General features: G+C 47.5%; 1 protein-coding gene across 2 annotated transcripts; it reads right to left on the bottom strand.

Annotated features, from left to right (window-relative positions):
- Positions 1–313: 313 nt before the first annotated feature.
- HN1L (hematological and neurological expressed 1-like) lies at positions 314–16,788 on the bottom strand. 2 transcript variants are annotated; one of them, XM_011966942.1, is made up of 5 exons: positions 16,699–16,782; positions 14,712–14,860; positions 7,575–7,717; positions 4,475–4,523; positions 314–3,551 (listed from the first exon to the last, which is right to left on the bottom strand). In XM_011966942.1, exons 2-5 carry the CDS (start codon positions 14,854–14,856, stop codon positions 3,364–3,366), a joined length of 525 nt encoding a protein of 174 aa, XP_011822332.1. In that variant the 5' UTR covers positions 14,857–14,860; positions 16,699–16,782; the 3' UTR covers positions 314–3,363. The 2 variants fall into 2 exon arrangements, with proteins under 2 accessions (XP_011822332.1, XP_011822331.1); XM_011966941.1 differs by having other exon boundaries at positions 338–3,551; positions 16,671–16,788.
- Positions 16,789–17,428: the final 640 nt, after the last annotated feature.

Here is a 17,428-nt window from a genome sequence, read left to right as displayed (position 1 = left end):
CTTTGGCAGCCGCTAGAAATAGGAAACTTAGTGTGTCATTGCCTAGCCGGGTTCTTGGAATTCGGTCTACACCCTGTAGATGAACAAGTGGAAATGGTGTTTCAGTTAATGCATGTTGGTTTTCTTTCTCAAGCATTGACTTTAATCTCATCTGGCCCCGATCTAGCAGGCAGAATGGTGTGGAGCCTTCTAGAGAGGGACTCTCAGGCTCACAGTCTAAGACGTTTACCCTGAATCCACATAATGCCTGTAAGGATATTAAGTATGTCTGAGGACATATGAAAACAGCTAATACATCAGAAGGAAAGAAACTCAATTTTTTTTTTTTCTTTTTTTGACACAGGGTCTTGCTCTGTGGTCCAGGCTGAAGTACAGTGGCATGATTATCACTCACTACAGCCTCAACCTCCTGGTCTCAAGGGATCCTCCTGTCTCACTCCGCCTCCAGAGTAGCTGGGACTACAGGCATGTACCACCACACCCGGCTAATTTAAAAAAGTTTCTTTGTAGAGACAGGGTCCCAGTATGTTGTCCAGGCTGGTCTCAAACTCCTGAGCTCAAGTAATCCTCCCACCCTGGCCTCCCAAAGACTAGAGGCCCGAGTCACCATGCCCACCTGTTTTCTTGACAGGACCTGAACATGACAAGCTCTCTGCTTCTCCTGACCTACGCATTGCAGGCCAGGCCAGAGGCAGGTTCAACACTTTAAGGATATGTTAGGACAAGTGGTATACAAGGGGGAAAAAACCCTTCACTTAAGTTACAGAAACAGAAAACAAAGCTGGCTTATTCCCCCAATTATTGTACTCAAAGCTTTGAGAAGATTAATTTTGGCATCCTCTGGCTAAATGCAAAACAAAACAAACAGGCAAACCCTTTCAGCAAGAAGAGCTGTGGGGGAAGGGACTGTAAGGGACACACACAACTGACAGCAAAGGCTCTGAGCACATGATTGCTAAGTTTAATTCAACTGTTACACTCCATTCTGCCTTGTAAAAATAACAAAACGCTCCTATCAAAATGACATTGTGATGTGAGTACAGGCTTTTTGTTTTGGTATAGCTCTAGAAAAATGTTGGCACCGAATGCACTTAAGAAAAGTGTTAAGGCTTAATACAAATACAGAGACAAGTCATTTCTCAATGCAGCTTAGAGGGTGAGAACAGGATGCTAGGTTTTTAAACCTTCCAATACAGGCAGTCCCCAACATACAGACGTACAGAACACCTCCCAAATGCAAATGACAGCCACAGAGCAGGACTTGCATGTGCAGGAACTCCTCTTCTCCCAGTGACCAGACTAAGCACTCTGAATCCCGCCCCACAGCCTCGCAGAGGGAAAGAAGGCGGGACAGATGCGAGAAAAGTAACGTCAGGGGCTCCGTCACAGCTGCCCAGAGGCTTCTGCTAAAGTTCATATTTTCCTCATTCCCATCTCTGGTTTCTCCCATCACCCAGAAGTCCCTGCCAGGGGCAGAAGTAAAGAGTTTTTCCTCTCACCTAGTGGACAGCAGGGGCTGGGAGAATCACAGATCCCAGTACGGTCATGTCCTATTTCTTCCTGGCAATCTGATTTGGAATTCGTGAATCATTTTCTCAATTAAAAAAAAAAAGTTATAAATGGTAGTTCATTTCCAGCATTAAACTGTTTCCTTTTAAGTTGCATCAATGACTTTGAAGCTAAACCACGTGAGGTGTAGCTAAACCACGTGAGGTGTATGCAGAGTCACACAGAGTGTGTCTTGGCTCCAAAGTCTACAGGCAATCAAAAGGGGGAGCTGTCTTTGGTTGACAAAGCCTTGTGCAGACCCCTCAGCGTGCCAGGTGTAGGAAGGGGAGCTTGGCAGGCAGCGTCTGCAGGCACTTAAGCACTGAGGCAGCGTGAGCCTCACTGGACACGGCTGCTGCTTTTCTAAAGTTTAATAATGATGATGTTTCTAGCACCAAGCATTAGCTTTGTAGGCACTCAGAGCAAAGCTGCCACCACCCAGACATTCTCCTCTGTTAACAGATGCCCACCCAAGGAGAGCATAAGAACTGAGCTTGCAGCCCTTTAGGGAGATGGGGAGGGGCTTCTGCCTGAAGATGAAAGCAACACCACCTTTGCCATCCCATTAGCTGAGTGAGCAAAGCTCAGGGAATTGGACAGGTGTGACTTTGCTACTGAACTCTTTCATCTCCTGGCCTAAGGTCTGTCGTCTCTTCCGGAAGCTTGTTTGTGAGTTAGATCCAGAGGTTCTATAAAGCTTTGTAGAGGGTGGCCTACACAGCTCTTCTTCCTCTTTGGTGTACCTGTACAACTGACTTTTTTCTGGAAAGGTGTCAGAAACAGACCAGAGTCAACAATCATTTATGTAAAGCTGGTATTTAAAAATAGCTTTTTAGATATTATTAAAGAATTCAAACCTAAGAACCCAAGGTTCCCAAGCATCTCTTCTTTCCACCAACCAATTAAGGAATAAAGACAGACACAGGAAGAACTTAAATAAGCCACTTACTCATATGTATCTGAATAGATTTGGAAAGTCCCGCAGAGGTCAGTAGGCCTCATTTATGGGAAGAACTGTGGCTTGTGAAGGGAACTGTCTACCTCATTGGAGAACAACAGAGGCCTAGACTTAAGGCTGATAAGAGGGAAAAAGGAAGAACTCACAAGCAAAACTGGCATGTAAAGGACCAAGACCAGCCCTCTGACATGAGATCAGATCAGGCCAAGGTTTCAGATGGCAGGAACTGGGCACTTCAGAGGGTCAGGGCACCAAAAAAGTCTTCCATAAAGCAGAAGACAGATAACAACTATTTGGTTTTTTGAAAGCTGCCGAGGAAAAGCAATCAAGATGTTTCAAGAAAAGACTGCAGAACAAATACGCTGGGGGTAAAATGAAGTGGGGACGCTGGATTTAGCAGCCGTGATCTCCAGAATGGAAGCCATTCTGCTAAGAGGGCAATATACTGTTAGTGTTTCTGCTTACGCCTCCTCCATTGAACAGCAGCGGCAGACAGGTTGTTTTGGTTTCTTTCAGTCATTCCTAGACATCCAGTCAGCTGGCAGACTCTCGATCCAAGGACCATGCCCTGCCCCACCTCCCCACCCTCACCCCCCTTCCAGTTCCTCTCAAACCTGGCCTACACACGAGCGATGGTTAGGGGTGCCCCATTTCATCCCCACAGAGGCACCTCCCAGCCGTCTGGAAGGCACGGGTCTCCAGGCAGCTCTCAAGACAGCCGTGGAGACGCTGAGCAGCCAGGCTCACACACGACTAACCCTCTTCCCACCCCGCTCATTTGGGCAAAAGGAAATGAAAACATTGCTACCCTATCTCTTGAGTTTCTGGTCTGGCTCCGGGTGGAGCAGTGGCTTCTCTTAGTAGAAGGAGATGCTGGATTTGCCTCCCGGTGGGTTTAGGACTTTGTTGTGAGAGCGAGGCCGCGGCCCCAGCCGGGGCTCATGGCTGTCGACTGTGGGCGTGGGCTCCTGCTCCTTGGCGAGGCCTGCTTCTTTGGCGCTGCCTTTCTCACCTGGCTGTGCTCCAGCTGGGATGCTTGTTGCTGCTGTGGGACACAAAGTTAGCACACCATCGCGTTAGAGGCAACCCGTGACCCTGACAGGCAGGCTGTGGAAATAAACAGTGTGTCATAGAGCAACTTGCAAGAAATTCACGCTGTAACTGGGAAAGAGAAGACAATACAGACAGGCTTTTCATCTGGTACCAAAACAACTCACTGCAATTAGCAGATGCAGTTTTGAAATGGGCATAAAGTTGGGGCTTCCTACTGTAAATACTCCTAGATTTCTTCCTAAGTGAACTGTTTCTTCATACTGCTTGTTAGACACCATCTCTTCCATCTCAAGCTCCCTGAGAGTGACCATGAGGAGAGCAAATGTGTCCTAGCTGAGGGCTTAGCGAGGCAAAGGCAGGCCCTGTGGCTGTTACCCTGGACTTTTCCAAGGTGAATGAAATCCCACAAATCTTGGTCATTAGTTAAGGGAAATGGAGACCCACAGGCAGAAACCGATGCCCACGGTCAGGCTGAAGAGCCGCAGGGAGAGTCGAAGTCTGCCGCTCAGCCTGAGCAGTGGCTCGCTCCCCAGGGTGACCCACCATGGAGACACCCGCCTCCCCATCCCCCACCCCTCCCCGGGCCCCTCTCTTCTCGATTAGTTCTGCCAGCTCTGCGCTTGGCCTTGAGTTCACTGTAAGTTTGGGATGCCTGCCCTTCACTACACAGATCCGTTTCTGGGAGACGACCCCATGGCCCTGGGCCTAGGCTGATGAGCAAGACCGCAAAGTCCCAAGGTTTCACCCCAGCCTTCTTCAAATGCTGAATCCTCCTGCAGTGGACACACCCGAGCTTATTTTAATCAGGTAGCCTGGAAGGTGCAGAGAAAGACCCTCATTCTCAGGGGACACAGCAGCAGCTCTTCCAGAAAGAATGAGGCCACTGAAGAGAAGGGAAAGAAAACACAAGCTCACCTGTCAGGTCCGACTGTGGTTCTTCTCCTTCACATAAGAAAACATGATCCTGCAACAGGCAAACCACCAAGTCAGGACTCACTCAGAAAATTTTACCCTCATTGAAATGGACAATGAAAACCAGGGCATATAATCTTTTAATTTACAAAAATGTTTGTGCATCTGACCTCAGTTCCCCCAAACCCTCTACAGATTATTCTGAAACAAATGTGGTATTTCATTTATCCATACATATTTCAAGATGCAGCTCTTAAAACATCCTCTAAAAAATAACAATAACACCCTCAGAACTCCAAATATTAATGATTCCTTAAATATCAAAGTCAATTTTTTTTTTTTTTTGGAGACAAGAGTCTTGTTCAGTCACTCAGGTGGGAGTGCGGTGCTGTGATCTCGGCTCACTGCAGCCTCTACCTCCTGGGCTGAAGCGATCCTCACACCTCAGCCTCCCAAGTAGTGGGGACTACAGGCGTGAGCCACCACACCCGGCTATTTTTTGTATTTTTTGTAGAGACATGGTTTTTGCCACGTTGCCCAGCTTGTCTCAAACTCCTGGGCTCAAGTGATCCGCCTGCCTCAGCCTCCCAAAGTGCTGGGAGTATAGGCGTGAGCCACTGTGCCCAGCCTCAAAGTCAAATGTTTAAATACTTGGCATAATATTTTCAAGGTTCATCCATGCTGCAGCGTGTGTCAATGCTCCATTCCTCTAATATTCCACTGTATGGACAGACCACATGTTGTTTACCCATTCACCTGTGGATGGACAACTGAGTCATCCCCGCCCTCGGGCTGCTGTGAATAATCCTGGTGCAAGGATCTAGTGTTTGACTCCTTGTTTTCAAGTCTTTTGAGTACATACTTAAGAGCAGAATTGTTCGGTTATGTGGTAATCCTGTTCAACTCTGAGGAACTGGCAGTATCCAAGCCACTGCATGCTTTTCCATTCCCACCAGCAATGCATGAGGGTTCCAGTTTCTCTGCATCCTCACCAACTTTTATTTTCCATTTTTACATCACACGATCCGAGCAGGCATGCACTGGCATCTCACGGGTTTCTGATGTGCATGTCCCCAATTGCTAATGACGCTGTGCATATTTTCAGGTGTTTTTTTGGCTGCCTGTATCTCTTCTTTGGAGAAATGTACATTCAAGTCTACTGCCATTTCTGAATCGGGTTTGTTATTTTGTTGTTGAGTTCTAGGCATTCTTTATATATTCTGGATAGTAACCCCTTATCAAATATGATTTGCAAATATTTTCTCCCATTTTGTGGGTTGCCTTTTCACTTTTTTTTTTTGAGACAGAGTCTCACTCTGTCTCCCAGGCTGGAGTGCAGTGGCGTGATCTTGGCTCACTGCGCCCTCTGCCTTCTGGGTTCAAGCAGTTCTCCTGCCTCAGCCTCTCAAGTAACTGGGACTACAGGCACCCGCCACCACGCCCAGGTCCTTTTTATTAGTAGAGATGGGGTTTCACCATGTTAGCCAGGATGGTCTTGATCTCCTGACCTCATGATCCACCTGCCTCAGCCTCCCAAAGTGGTGGGATTACAGGCGTGAGCCACTGCGCTCGGCCGAATTGCTGACTTTTAGGACATTTCTGATCCGGCCAAAGTTCAGCTTGTAGTAAAGCCCCCAAAGATACTTCCCAAAGAGATGCTCTCTTGAAAATAACTCAGACAGCATGGCTGGGCACAGTGGCTCACGTGTGTAATCCCAGCACTTTGGGAGGTTGAGGCAGGTGGATCACTTGAGGCCAGGAGTTCAAGACCAGCCTGGCCAACATGGTGAAACCCCATCTCTTCTAAAAATACAACAATTAGCCGGACATGTTGGTGCACGCCTGTAATACTGGCTACTCGGGAGGCTGAGGCAGAATTGCTTGAACCCGGGAGATAGTGGCTGCAGTGAGTTGAGATCGTGCCACTGCACTCCAGCCTGGGCGACAGAATGAGACTCTGTCTCAAAGAAAACAAACAAACAAAAAAACCCAACCAAACCTCAGCAGAGTCTAACGGGTCCTATGAGACTTTACAATGGAAAGAGATGTCGCTGCAGAGACGCCAGCACAAGAGAGATGTAGGGCAATCTAAACCAGGCTGGCCGCAGTCGACACTCTCATCCAGTCATGTCCTCTCCTTTCTGTTTACATTTCCATTTCAATTCTTCAATGGGCCATCTTCCAGCATATAAACCGATAAACGTGCAGCAGTTTTCTAAGCTTAAGTAACTCTAGAAATGGTTACGAATTTTATTTTAAGAATTTTCTGCTTTAGGGAACTAGACCATATCTTTTAACCACAAAAAAGGTAGAAAAGTGAATAAACATATTAAAAAATATTGCTAATTATGTTAGTAATAAATCCTGGCCTTTCTTACTGACGAATGGTGGCTGCAGTAAACCCTAGAAATGTTATGCCACCACTCAAACTAATGTCCAAGCTAAGGCAGTGCAGGCTCTGGTCCCAGGGAAGCTGAGACCGGCCTTAGGCAAGCCCTCCACCATAGCCCAGGGAGGCTGCAGATCTAATCAATCCCTGCTAAGGCCATGCCTGAGGTCACATTGCTCAGGCGTTCCTCTCCTTTCCAGGTCACTTATCTTATTCTACTGATGCCATTACTGGGTCAGAGGCGTCAGCTAGCTTTAGTCAAGTGCTGACAATCTGCACAGGTAACCAGTTGAGGACCTCAACTGTGTGGGGAAAAGCCCATCAAAAAAGAACTGTCGCTTTTCCTTTCCAAGATGAAACAGGAAGAGTGGAAGACGGACAGGGCCCGGCTCCTCTGCTGCACGTTCTGTTCCATCTCTTCTCCGCGCCCCACAGCGCTGCAGTGAGGAGCCGCCGCAGCCCGTGGGCAGTGGGCATCCGCCACCGGCACAGGAACAGCTTCCTCCACGGCTTCAGTCAGCACAAGGCTGGACTGTTTCCTGGGTGATGCAGGGGAACTTCCAAACTCGATGACTAATGCTTTTGCATCCAGGACAATCCACGTCACCCACCATGATTCTCCCTAAAAACATGTCACATCTGCCTTGGAGCCTTTTTGGAAAGAGTACCTGGCATACCTGCTGCTGCTCTGTCATGTCGGAATGCAGTCCATACCTTGGGTTTGTTTGGGTGTGCCACGCGTGAAGTGGCAGTAACCGGAGACCCAAAAATGTCACTGGTCTTCCCTCCAGGTGGGTTCAGGTGCTGTCGAGTCTGCACGGGGGTTGATTCGTCAAAGATACCACTTCCTTTACCCCCTGCAGAAACAATCACAGAACACTGAGCAGCCAGACGTCCGTCGGAGCCCACCCCACACCTGCAGGGCTTTACAGACCTCCTCTCATAGTAACCCCTAGTGCTAGCCCTGAGCTCCAGGCCAACAGGGCAGGATGCTCAGACCGAAACCCCTGAAGATCTATGTCAAAACCATGGCTGTATCAGGGGCCTGCCTGCAGCCCTCATGTCTAGAACTGAGCTGATCTAGGATGGCCTCTAGAGGTGAGATGGCATCAAAATGCAGATTTTCCCTCTAGAATTTCCTTAACTTTGAACATTTCATGCTTTCCTGTTGGTGCTCCTCAAAAAACCCATGAAGGGTTCTTCAGTAGATTAAAAATAAACAGCTAAATGTTTAAGTCACAGAGATAGAGTTTTGAATTTAATAACATGCCCTATTCAAGGGAAATCTGCCACCCTGAAAATATTTATTAGTCATTCTTCTGACCTCATTCTGGCCGGTACTTCCAGTGACTAGATATGTCTGCAAATTACAGACACGTAACATCTTTGTTGCCAACTGTAAGTGACTTGATAAGCCATAATGAAAGTGTGCCTCTAAGATGTAACTTCCTAGTAGCAGGTGACTAAGGGATAGATGTTCAGCATAAATGCCTGTGCCCAACGTTCTACAGAAAGATGGCTACCCTGTGGGACCAACGGACCACCTCTTCACTCAGCAAACACCAAGCACCCGCTTTTGACAAAGTGCTAAACGGAGGTTGGTGTCATTAAAATCATGCCCCTGGTGTACCAAGAACTTACAATCTAAAAGGAAAGATGATGCATTCTGCTGACTTGCTGTGTGATCCTGTGAAAGTTACTTGGCCTTTGTGTGTCCCCTAGTCCTCATCTGTGGAATGGGGTAATAAAAGGACTCCCTCACAGGACTGGAAGAAAGCTCAGTGAGTTACTGTAGCCATATGTCAAATGCTTGCAACAGTGCCTGGCATGGAAATAAACATGTTAACCCTGTTTTCTTTTTTTTTTTTTTTGAGACGGAGTCTCGCTCTGTCGCCCAGGCTGGAGTGCAGTGGCGCGATCTCAGCTCACTGCAACCTCCGCCTCCCGGGTTCACACCATTCTCCTGCCTCAGTCTCCTGAGTAGCTGGGACTACAGGTGCCCGCCACTGCGCCCGGCTAATTTTTTTTGTATTTTTAGTAGAGATGGGGTTTCACTGTGTTCGCCAGGATGGTCTCGATCTCCTGACCTCGTGATCCGCCCACCTTGGCCTCCCAAAGTGCTGGGATTACAGGCGTGAGCCACCACGCCCGGCCGTTAACCTTATTTTCTATGCACTCATAAAGAGGTATCTATACGCCCTGTCCAGTGAAAACACAAGGGTGAAAACCATCCATACAGCATGCAATGTTTTCATGTAAAAGCAGGAGGTGTTCTTATTTGCTTTTATATGAAGAAAAGCGGTTACCTACAGGGGATACCGACACGTGTGAAGACACAGGACTGCGGGAATGCAGGGGCTCAACACTGCTTAACACAGTCTCCTTTTTTTGTTTACAGAGTTTTGATCTTTTGCATTTTCTTTTTTTATTTTTGAGATGGAGTCTCGCTCTGTCGCCCAGGCTGGAGTGCAGTGGCGCGATCTGGGCTCACTGCAAGCTCCGCCTCCTGGGTTCACGCCATTCTCCTGCCTCAGCCTCCCGAGTAGCTGAGACTACAGGCGTCCGCCACCTCGCCTGGCTAGTTTTTTGTATTTTTTTAGTAGATACGGGGTTTCACTGTGTTAGCCAGGATGGTCTCAATCTCCTGACCTCGTGATCCGCCCGTCTCGGCCTCCCAAAGTGCTGGGATTACAGGCTAGAGCCACCGCGCCTGGCCGATCTTTTGCATTTTCTGTTCTCGAAAAATTAAATTTTGTAAATTGATTTATTTAACTTAAAGAGAGTTTATTCATGTGTAATGACTGAGGACAGCCACCTGGAAACACCGAGTCCAAAGGAATGGAGTCGGTGTTCTGAAGTAGGGACATTAGAGTTTCATTTATATAGGCAGCGACAGAGGAGCTTTTAGCAGGACTACAACTTTTTTCACACACAGTGTATAGTTAGAGCAATCTGGTTACAGGAAAAAAATACATTTTTAACGGTTACTTCCTAGTGTTAACAATCCACACTGCTCCACAGAAGCAACCAGATGAAGAGCCCATGCCTGCTTGTGTGGAGATGAGGCTCGGCTGGGGGTCTGTGCACCTGCTCATCTTCAGACCCTCCTGAGGGCCCCACTGCGGGGGTAGGGCCTAAAGCAGGGTGGCTTTCTGGGACACCAGTTCTAGGAGCACAGAGCGCATTGACAAGGAGGACTGTAACACAGTACAGCAAGTGGGGGCTCAGGCGGGAGTGTGTCTGCCTTTTGCAGGTGATAAAAGAACATCCGGCGATATGTGGGACTCACCCTGCAGAAAAATGTGTACATTTTTCATATGACTTCATGGTGTTTATAAACCTTCTGAACCTCAGCCATGGACCTCCCAGGGACCCAGAGTCCCCAAGCTTGAAACCCCTGGCCAGGGAAAGCAGCACAGCACGGTGGGGAGTGTCCTGTGGCCAGACTGCCTGGGTCAGAGTCTCTGCTCAGCTGCTCATTAACTGTGAGACCTTGGACAAGTTATGTCAACCTTCTTTCATCTCCATCTTCTTAACTGTAAAAAGGTAACAAACAGTCCAAGTGCGTCGGCTCACACCTGTAATCTTAGCACAGTGGGAGGCCAAGGTGGGAGGACTGCTTGAGTCCAGGAGTTCAAGACTAGCCTGGGAAACAAGTAAGACCTTGTCTCTACAAAAACATTTTAAAATTAGCCTGTGGTCCTGCTACTCAGAAGGTTGAGGTGGGAGGATTGCCTGAGCTCAGAAGTTGGAGACGGTGAGCTGTGATTCTGCCACTGCACTGAAGCCTGGGTGACACATTGAGATCCTGTCTCAAAAAACCAACAAAACAAAATAAAGTAATAAATAATAATACCTACCTAGGGTCACCGGTGAGGCTTAAACAAGTAAATTCAGGTGAAGTGGTTAGAACAGTCCTGGCCTGCTGAGTAAGCCCTTGGCAATGCTGCGGGGCTGTGTCAACAAGCGCGTCAGGACCACGGGGCGGGGCGGAGAAAACTATGTGTGCAACCCCCAGCCCCCACTGCATCGTTCCTGGCTGTGCTACAACAGCTTACTTTTTTTTTTTTTAAACGTGACTCCAGCTTTTTAAAATAGAAGATAGTTTTTGGCCAAAGACACCACTCATTTAAAAAAAATAAACTGTGAAAGATAACACAGAAAAGTCTGTAAGACATTAACTATCACAAATAACTACAGGGTAGACACCAGGTAACCAATGCCCAGGTCACTGAGAACAGTGCCCGTTCCCAGAAACTCCTGTGTTCCTTCCCTCTCACCCAAGGTTACCACACGCCTCAATTTTGTGGAAACCACAAACATTTTTACCACGTATACGTGCAACCCTAAACAATGAACCTCTGCTTCTGACCTTCTTAACTAGGAGGTCATACTGCATATGTCTGTTACCATTTTACTTGAAACATAAATTCAGCTTTGAAGCAAGAAAACATGCCTAAATTCACTAATAATTGAATATAACCTCGAGAGATATTTTCTCCTCCTGCTAGATTTTCGATTTCCAAGGGCTCTGTGTTATTTTGTTTTTAAAAATATCATTTATTTATTTGGGAGATTGGGCCTCGCTATGTTGCCCAAGCCAGTTTCAAACTCCTAGGCTCAGGCAATCCTCCCACCTCAGCCTCCCAGAATGCTGGGATTATAGGCATGAGCCACCGCACCTGGCCTACAAGATTTGTTTTAAAAAGCAAAACTAAAAGATAAATACTATTGGTGCAAATAAGCACATACACAAGATAGGTAAACACCGGGCAATGCCTTGAAAAACTGGTTGGAAATATCTATCCATATTTTTAACTCATATACCATCTGATCCACCAATTCCATTTTGAAAAATTTATCCCAGTGGATACATTCAGGAGGTCAGTTTAAGGCATGGAATCTGGAGTCAGAAAAACCCCGATTCAAAGGCCAGCTCTGCTACTGACTAGCTTGGGATTTATGCATGCCAGTGACCTTTTCCAAGCCTCAGTATCCTCCTCTGTGAAAGGAGCAAAACCACCTACTCCTAGTTACAGCAAAGACCAAATGAAAAATACACATGCAAAGCACTTAGCACAGCCCCTGGTAAATATTAACAATTCATAGATGTCAGTCATCAATGCTAGAAGAGGAAAAACAATTCACGGAACATCTTTTTTTTTTGAGACGGAGTCTTGCTCTGTCGCCCAGGCTGGAGTGCAGTGGCCGGATCTCAGCTCACTGCAAGCTCCGCCTCCCGGGTTCCCGCCATTCTCCGGCCTCAGCCTCCCAAGTAGCTGGGACTACAGGTGCCCACCACCGCGCCCGGCTAGTTTTTTGTATTTTTTAGTAGAGACGGGGTTTCACCGGGTTAGCCAGGATGGTCTCGATCTCCTGACCTCGTGATCCGCCCGTCTCGGCCTCCCAAAGTGCTGGGATTACAGGCTTGAGCCACCGCGCCCGGCCTCACGGAACATCTAAACCAGGCGACCAACACAGAACACAGAGACTACTGAAGATTCACTGAAACACTAAATGGGAATTGGTAAATGTCCGATGGCTATGATGTGGTCTGTTACACACACACTCAGCCTCTGCATACTTTTCTCAATCAGGCCGTGCAACTAGAGGGCTGTGGGGCTAGTTCTGTGTGACTAAGTGTAGAAAGAGGGCAGGACTCCAGATCTCATTGGGTGGTGACCAGTTTCCCTTTCAGGCTTCCCTTGATAATACATCATAAACTGTCTTCGAAGAACACTGCAGGGATAGAAAAACTCACAACAACCGTGAGAAGGACCGTGAGAAGCAGGAACCTGGCATGGGGAGCCATGATAGCTGACACCACACACTGTGACCGGGAGTGGAGGCTGGCTCACCAGCTGCAAGGGGCTGGGCTCCCCCCGGGCATGAGACTATGTGGAATGGGCAAAGTAGTACCACCTGCCTTCCACAGAGCGCTCTAGGGACAGCTCCAGACATGACTCTGCTGAGTAGCGGCCAAGTGAGCAGACTCATACACCTGGAAACGCCTCAGTTAGGATTCTGTCTTGCATGCGATGTATTATTCTGCTATCCTTTCTAAAAAGGACATGCAGGAGTCCTTGGGCCTAAATTCATAAACCGGAAACAATGAGAATGTTAGTCACTTAATAAAAAACACTCACTTCTCTAACTACATCCAAAAAAGCAACCAAACAGACCAAAACCAAACCAAAACAAAACAAAACAAGGCAAGCAGCAAACCTAGCTTCGGCTGGGCACAAGGGTGCATGTCTGTAATCTCAGCAATTTGAGAGACCGAGGTGAGCAGATGGCTTGAGCCCAGGAGTTCCAGACCAGCCTAGGCAACATGGTTAAACCCTGTCTCCACAAAAAATACAAAAAAAATTAGCTAAGCATGGTGGCATACGCCTGTAGTCCCAGCCACTCAGGAGGCCGAGGAAAAAGGGTCACCTGAGCCTCGGAAGTCAAGGCTGCATGCAGTGAGTCATGATGGTGCCACTGCACTCCAGCCGGGGCGACACAGTGAGACCCTGTCTCAAAACAGAAAAAAAAAAAGAAAAAGCTAGCTTCTGGATCTACTGCTTTTTTTCCTCTACATTTGGTCAGGAAATATTGGTACCCCGAAACTGGGTGAGGTCGGGAGTGGAGCTGGCTCTGATTCAGGACCTGCCTGACACAATGACACCTAAGCATGGCCTCTCAAACCTTCTAAGAATGGAAGAGACCGTGCTTTCCCCTCCTGCACAGACAGGGGAAAGCCATGCAGGTAACCTCCACTGTGCGGTTATTCAACTGGACAGTCTATCAGCCAAGAGAAACCTTTTTCTTTCTCTTTTTTTGAGACGGAGTCTAGCGTGATTTTGGCTCACTGCCACCTCCGCCTCGTGGGTTCAAGTGATTCTCCTGCCTCAGCCTTCTCAGTAGCTGCGATTATAGGCGTGCACTGCCACACCCAGCTAATTTTTGTATTTTTAGTAGAAATGGAGTTTCGCCATGTCAGCCAGGCTGGTCTCAAACTCCTGACCTCATGATCCACCCGCCTCAGCCTCCCAAAGTGCTGGGATTACAGGCATGAGCCACTGCACCCAGCTGATAAACCTTTTTTTTTTTTTTTTTTTTTGAGATGGAGTCTTGCTCTGTCACCTAGGCTGGAGTGCAGTGGTGCGATCTCGGCTCACCGGAACCTCCGTCACCTGGGTTCACACCATTCTCCTGCCTCAGCCTCCTGAGTAGCTGGGACTACAGGTGCCCGCCACCTCGCCCGGCTAATTTTTTTTTTAGTAGAGGTGGGGTTTCACTGTGTTCGCCAGGATGGTCTTGATCTCCTGACCTCGTGATCCGCCCGCCTCAGCCTCCCAAAGTGCCAAGAAACCTTTTTCAAAGAGTCCCTCCCACTGTAACCACCAGGAGGTGGGGTAAATACTGAAGAACTATGTAGATGTGTGCTGGATCAATTCTTTCTTGTTAAGAGTTTCAATCCCACTGATGATCCGATTAAAAACACTTTCCCTCCCTAGGAAAAATGTTTAAATGCACAATAATTTGCACGTAATTTCAGGAATCTCAGGGGTCGATGGAAAAACTGGGAGCGGCTCCCTGGCAGGAACCAGAAGCCCTTGTCCACCTTTGTGTCCTCAGTGCCTGCATTCAACCAAAGTCTCCAGAACAGATGGAGAATTCAAGACTACTCAAGCCACCTTCAAGAGAGAAAGTACAAATCAGAACGTTTTCATTTTGGAAGAACTCTGATGACAAGTAATTACCTGAACCAGAAAATATGGGAAAGGCTCAGTATAAAGAAACAGAAAATATTTTCAAAAGAGAATCGTAGAGGCCAAAGGATTAAGGATTTCCAAAGGCCCATACCTGGAGGATTTGTCCTCTTGGGTATGTTCTGAGGTTCTTCTGTTGGTCCAAAAATATTAGATGCCATCCTATTAGGCCTGCTGGAAGGAGTAGCTTCTTCTGGACTTCCAAAAAGATTGCTCGATTCTCCTCCTGGGGGCTTCATGGCCCTACAAGCACAGAGTACATGCCAGTTACTGATGGCAGCCCTGAAAGCTTGTCACTGTGCAAGGATTTTGGCACAGCTACACAGGGTAAAAGTATTTTGTTTTTTTTCTTTTTGAGACAAGGTCTTATTCTGTCACCCAGGCTGGAGTGCAGTGACGTGATTTTGGCTCACTGCAACCTCTGCCTCCTGGGCTCAAGTGATCCTCCCACCTCAGCCTCCTGAGTAGCTGGGATTACAGGCACCCGCCACCACAGCTGGCTAATTTTTTGTATTTTTGGTAGAGATGGGGTTTCGCCATATTGCCAAAGTTGGTCTCGAACTCCTAACCTCAAGTGATCCGCCCACCCTGGCCTCCCAAAGTGCTGCGATTACAGGTATGAGCCACCATACCCAGCAAAAGTATTTTCTTAACATCTACTAAGAAATCACACACCACCATTAGTTAATACTGGTATGACTAGTTTACAGACACCAGACTTTTCTTACTGCTCTTTAGGTTCCCTTAAAAGTATTCTTTTTTTTTTTTTTTTTGAGATGGAGTCTCGCTCCGTCACCCAGGTTGGAGTGCAGTGGCACAATCTTGGCTCACTGCAACCTCTGTCTAGTGGGTTCAAGTGATTTTCCTGCCTTTGCCTCCCGAGTAGCTCAGATTATACACCTGACTAGCTTGTTTGTTTTTGTTTTGTTTGAGACGGAGTTTCGTTCTTGTTGCCCAGGATGGAGTGCAATGGCGCGATCCTGGCTCACCACAACCACCGCCTCCTGGGTTCAAGCAATTCTCCTGCCTCAGCCTTCTGAGTAGCTAGGATTACAGGCATGCGCCACTACACCTGGGTAATTTTGTATTTTTAGTAGAGACGGGGTTTCGCCATGTTGGTCAGGCTGGTCTCAAACTCCCGACCTTCGGTGATCCACCTGTGTCAGTCTCTCAAAGTGTTGGGATTACAGGTGTGAGCCACTGCACCCGGCTCTTGAATCACTTTTTATTGCAAAACTTAAACTTAAAATCTAATAAGCAATTGCCACAAAGCTCTATTCCCAGAGCACCCTCTACATTCGCAAACCAGTAAAATGCTGAATTCAGAACAACTGGAAAAACTTTTTAAATGCATTTGAGAAAGGCTTACTGAAAGTGAGATTTAAACCAGTGAGTGGCTCATGCTCTTTCACTATTCCTAAGCGACGGGACTGTCTGTGATCCCAGACGTCCACAGGCTCTGCTTCCATGGATTCAACCAACCTCAGATCAAAATGTCAGAAATAAAAGGATGGTTGCATCTATACTGAACATCTACAGACTATTTTTCTGTCATTATTCCCTAGGTAATACGGTATAAGAACTATTTGCATAGTATTAGGTGTTGCGAGAAGTCAGGGACCCCGAACGGTATTATATGTAACCTTGTAACCTAGAGATGATTTAAAAGCATATGGGAGGATGTGCATAGGTTATATGCAAACACTACACCACTTTATATCAAGGACTTACACATCCTTGGATTCCGGTATCCTGGGGGTCCTGGAACCAACTCCCGCAAGATACCACGGATGACTGTACTTGAAATTACAGGGCTCAGCATCACACAAAAACTATGATACGAGGTTAGATCTCACTGGAAAGCTTTGCAAACACTGACCACTCAAGGTTTAGTTAACAAAAATAACACTTTCTCCTCAAAAGAGCTAGAAAGAGCGCTGAGGGCTCCTTGTGATTGGATGTGAATGGAATTCTCAGATCTCCTGCTATAAAGCAGGAAGGCAGAAAGTGCTTCAGTCTCCGCCTGCAGAGACCCATGGGCTGGCTACTCTACCCTAGAAGCCAAGCGTGTGCTGGCAGACCTCTGAAGTGGTGCCCAGGGCCCCTGTCCACTCAGGAGGTTGGGGGAGGTGGATGCCAAACTTCCTGTCAGCAGTCGCCATTTCCTGGAGGATTTGAGGAGGGAGAAAAAAAAGACAGGTACGCTTGAGAAAAATTATTTTTTAAAATACAAAAATTAGTCAGGTGTGGTGGAATGCGCCTGTAGTCCCAGCTACTCGGGAGGCTGAGGCAGGCTTGAGCCCAGGAGGTCAAAGCTGCAGTGAACCATGATTGCATCACTGTACACCAGCCTGGGCGAAAGAGTCAGACCTTGTTTCAACAAAAGGAAAAAAAATAAAGGGTGGTTGCGGGGGGCGGGCGACTTAACAAGATTTTAGGAGAGGTGCTCTGATAGTGGCCACAAGGCCATCTGACTTCCATATCCATTTTTGAATCACACAGCCCTGGTAATTCTGCATGCTTTCTTTTTGAGATGAAGTCTCGCTCTTGTTGCCCAGGCCAGAGTGCAACAGCACAATCTCGGCTCACTGCAACCTCCACCTCCTGGGTTCCAGCAATTCTCCTGCCTCAGGCTCCCGAGTAGCTGGGACTACAGAAGCCCGCCACCATGCCTGCCTAATTTTTCTATTTTTAGTAGAGACAGGGTTTCACCATGTTGGCCAGGTTGGTCTTGAACTTCTGACCTCAGGTGATCCGCCCACCTCAGCCTCCCAAAGTGCTGGGATTACAGGCATGAGCCACTGTGTCTGG

Source organism: Mandrillus leucophaeus, unplaced genomic scaffold, assembly GCF_000951045.1.
Source record: "Mandrillus leucophaeus isolate KB7577 unplaced genomic scaffold, Mleu.le_1.0 Scaffold78, whole genome shotgun sequence".
Lineage (NCBI taxonomy): Eukaryota > Metazoa > Chordata > Mammalia > Primates > Cercopithecidae > Mandrillus > Mandrillus leucophaeus.
The sequence above is the reverse complement of the archived record's forward strand: the minus strand, read 5'-3'. Positions and strand labels throughout refer to the sequence as shown.

Bases quoted from the DNA above. Each gene is read 5' to 3' on its own strand.
- HN1L (XM_011966941.1), bottom strand. From the start codon at position 14,856: ATGAAGCCCCCAGGAGGAGAATCGAGCAATCTTTTTGGAAGTCCAGAA. The intron at 7,718-14,711 runs GTATGGGCCTTT...TTGTTTCTGCAG, and splicing joins CAAGAGGACAAATCCTCCAG to GGGGTAAAGGAAGTGGTATC. The intron at 4,524-7,574 runs GTATGGACTGCA...TGCCTGTTGCAG, and splicing joins CACACCCAAACAAACCCAAG to GATCATGTTTTCTTATGTGA.